We start from the raw sequence: 3150 nt of genomic DNA, 5'->3' as shown, positions 1-3150 counted from the left end.
GAGCCATGGCCGCTGAGCTTGCGCGTCCGGCAACGGGAAAGGCCACGACAGTGAGAGGCCCACATATGGCAAAATAAATAAATAAATAAATAAATAAATAAAAAATAAAAACCAAACTGTTTAGGATGAAACATTAGGCCCTATTTCCTTCTCTAGACACAAATCACATCACCTGTACTACCGCACCTTCATTATGGCCCAAATGGCATATTTACAGAATCCTGAATTTTCCAAGCAATTTACCCTCTGTTTTACATCTCGTTTATGCCTTTGACATGAAACATCCTTTTCATATACAAAAAAAGAAATAACTTTTTTTGTATATCAGTTCTTTAAGTAGGAGGTCTGCAAGTCATTTAATTAAGGCTTTTCTCTATTAAAAAGTATTCTTGGGGGGGCTTCCCTGGTGGCGCAGTGGTTCAGAGTCTGCCTGCCGATGAAGGGGACATGGGTTCGTGCCCCGGTCCGGGAAGATCCCACATGCTGCGGAGCGGCTGGGCCCGTGAGCCATGGCCGCTGAGCCTGTGCGTCCGGAGCCTGTGCTCCGAAACGGGAGAGGCCACAACAGTGAGAGGCCCGAGTACCACACAAAAAAAAGTATTCTTGGGGACTTCCCTGGTGGCACAGTGGTTAAGAATCCGCCTGCCAATGCAGGGGACACGGGTTTAAGCCCTGGTCTGGGAAGGTCCCACATGCCTCGGAGCAACTAAGCCCATGTGCCACAACTACTGAGCCTCTGCTCTAGTGCCCACGAGCCACAACTACTGAGCCCACGTGCCACAACTACTGAGCCCACGTGCCACAACTACTGAGCCCACGTGCCACAACTACTGAGCCCACGCACCTAGAGCCCGTGTTCCGCAACAAGAGAAGCCCCCGCAATGAGAAGCCTGCACACTGCAACGAAGGGTAGCCCCCTGCTCACCACAACTAGAGGAAGCCCATGAGCAGCAACGAAGACCCAACACAGCCAAAAATAAATAAATAAATTAATTAATTATTTTTAAAAAAGTATTCTTGCCTGATCTTGAAAAACGGAAGCCTAAGGTCTGTATTTCTGCCAAAGGCTTTTGTTCAGTTCTCCAGACAATGTTGCCCTTGTGAAGGTCTCTAAAGCAGACTCCTCTTTTGTCCACCTCTTGCTTGCCATGGCCCAGGGTTCCATCTTTCTAATTTTTCTCTCCTTACTCTATATATTTACCTCAAGCAACGTCATTCAATCCATGACTTCAAATACCGTTTACAGGCCTATAACTGGCCTCTACATCATTATATCCAACACAAATCTTTCTCCTGGGTTAAAGACTAGTCTCTTGGTCAATGTCATAGGAACTTGATTTTTAAACAATTATAAATAGGCTTCAAATGGATTCTCCTGGTCTCCAGTTTTTCTTCTTCTCAACTCCTTCTGACAGGCTATCTTAGCAAAGATGTATGGTCACACATACTTACACGTGTGTGTGTGTGTGTGTGTGTGCGCCTGTGTGTGTGCGCCTGTGTGTGTATGTGTATCTCAATTCTTGAATGGTTAGTGTTCTACAGAATTTGAAGATTCAAAATATAAAGAACCTTTAAAATGATTCACGTCAGTATTACCGGAAAAGTCAAAACTTAAAAATCATGGAAAAAGTAGCTAAAGAAGACATCTAATCATTAATGGCCAAATGTAGTGCTGTAATGATTTCAGATTTCACACAGGACAATTTATGTAAGAAAATGAGGTATTCTGGTCAAATTAATTTGTCCAATGAATCTAGGAGAAAAGTCAGATTATACCATGGTATTTTACACTTATTAAAGGCAGGGACTATTTTTCCCTATTCTCGGCACTTTTATGACATAGCACACAAATGTCTGGCACACTAGACATATCCAATAAATTACTGTTTAATTCTGTTTAATTAATAAAGCAAACAATTTCCTTTATTAAATAATTTTTTAAAATATAGAAGTCTTGCCCCATAGTTTCAGTGTTCAATTGGTTAGTGATGGTGAAAATGAGAATGTTTCGTTTTCTCTCATTAAACACAGTAAGATTTTATATAAAAATGAAAAAGAATATACTGCAAGCTCCATTTTTGTTTAAAATACAGTTTTATGGCATACTATAACAAAAAGATGAGATTTCAATGTATTCTGGAAGAGTTCTGACTTCTAATATGGTCATAATTCCATCATATGTTAGTATTTAAAAAGGATCTAATAGGGTATTTGGAACGATGCCATGTGTTAATTTGGTTAAACATACCTGGGTTTGTCACAAAATTACAAAAGTAAAGGATAACGCAACCAAATCTGTTTAACTTTTTGCTTAAGAGCTACTACTTACATTTTAAATATTCAGGGGTTAATGAATCACTTTCCAGCAGATGCGTAGAGAGTATTTTATAAACTTCTGAATGTTCCCCCTCTGGGATAAAATTAAATATACTTTGATCCACAAGATCTGACTGAAAAAGAAATTTTTAAAAGTTAAATAATTATAGTGATCCAAGAGACATTTATTTTAAAAGTACATAATCACTCTTAAAACATCAGATGAGCATATGGTTAACATTTAATTATCTGTAAAAGCGGACAAATGTCACGTTACAGAGCACAACTCAAAAAACAAGACTGAGGAGGTGAAAGAGGTTAACATGACCTCATTGCCTCTGAGACTAGTGTCATCAGATTCATGATCAATATGACCTTTGAAAGTCTGATAAGTTATTTGCAAAGGTGAGCTTCAAATTTGAACATGTAAAATATAACAGGACTAAGAAAGTTGATTAGAAGAATCTTAGGATACCAGATGTAGCCTTACCATACATCCCAAACTCTGGTAAGTTATGGTGGTGTACACTACAATAAAGGAACACAGGAGTGGCCACAGGCTACATGAAGAGGAGACTTGACTTTGGTGTCATTTCAGTTGTCCAATGTGTCCTTTCTTTTTTATTTCATCTTTTCCAGCCATCTATCCTGTATCCCATTGTCAAAAAGCCATGCTTTAAGATAACCACCCTCTTCCCCAAAAAGGGCAAGTTATGTGCTGAGCATTATAATCCTTGCTAAAATACGGCTTTAATCAACAGTAATTTGACAAGCAACAGGTGGCCTACAATGTGCCATGGCTGTGGAATCAAAAGTGAATAGGAGGCTTCCCTG

General features: G+C 39.5%; 1 protein-coding gene across 2 annotated transcripts in view; it reads right to left on the bottom strand.

Annotated features, from left to right (window-relative positions):
• Nucleotides 1-3150, bottom strand: part of CLOCK (clock circadian regulator) — a 90895-nt gene that overhangs the window by 33915 nt on the left and 53830 nt on the right. For both annotated transcript variants that reach the window (XM_007450264.1, XM_007450263.1), the window contains exon 8: nt 2330-2450. In XM_007450264.1, coding sequence (XP_007450326.1) covers nt 2330-2450 — 121 coding nt within the window. The remainder of the gene's footprint in view (nt 1-2329; nt 2451-3150) is intronic.

The sequence above is a fragment of the Lipotes vexillifer genome, unplaced genomic scaffold (genome assembly GCF_000442215.2).
Source record: "Lipotes vexillifer unplaced genomic scaffold, Lipotes_vexillifer_v1.1 scaffold1288, whole genome shotgun sequence".
NCBI lineage: Eukaryota > Metazoa > Chordata > Mammalia > Artiodactyla > Lipotidae > Lipotes > Lipotes vexillifer.
This window is presented reverse-complemented; position numbering and strand designations above follow the sequence as displayed.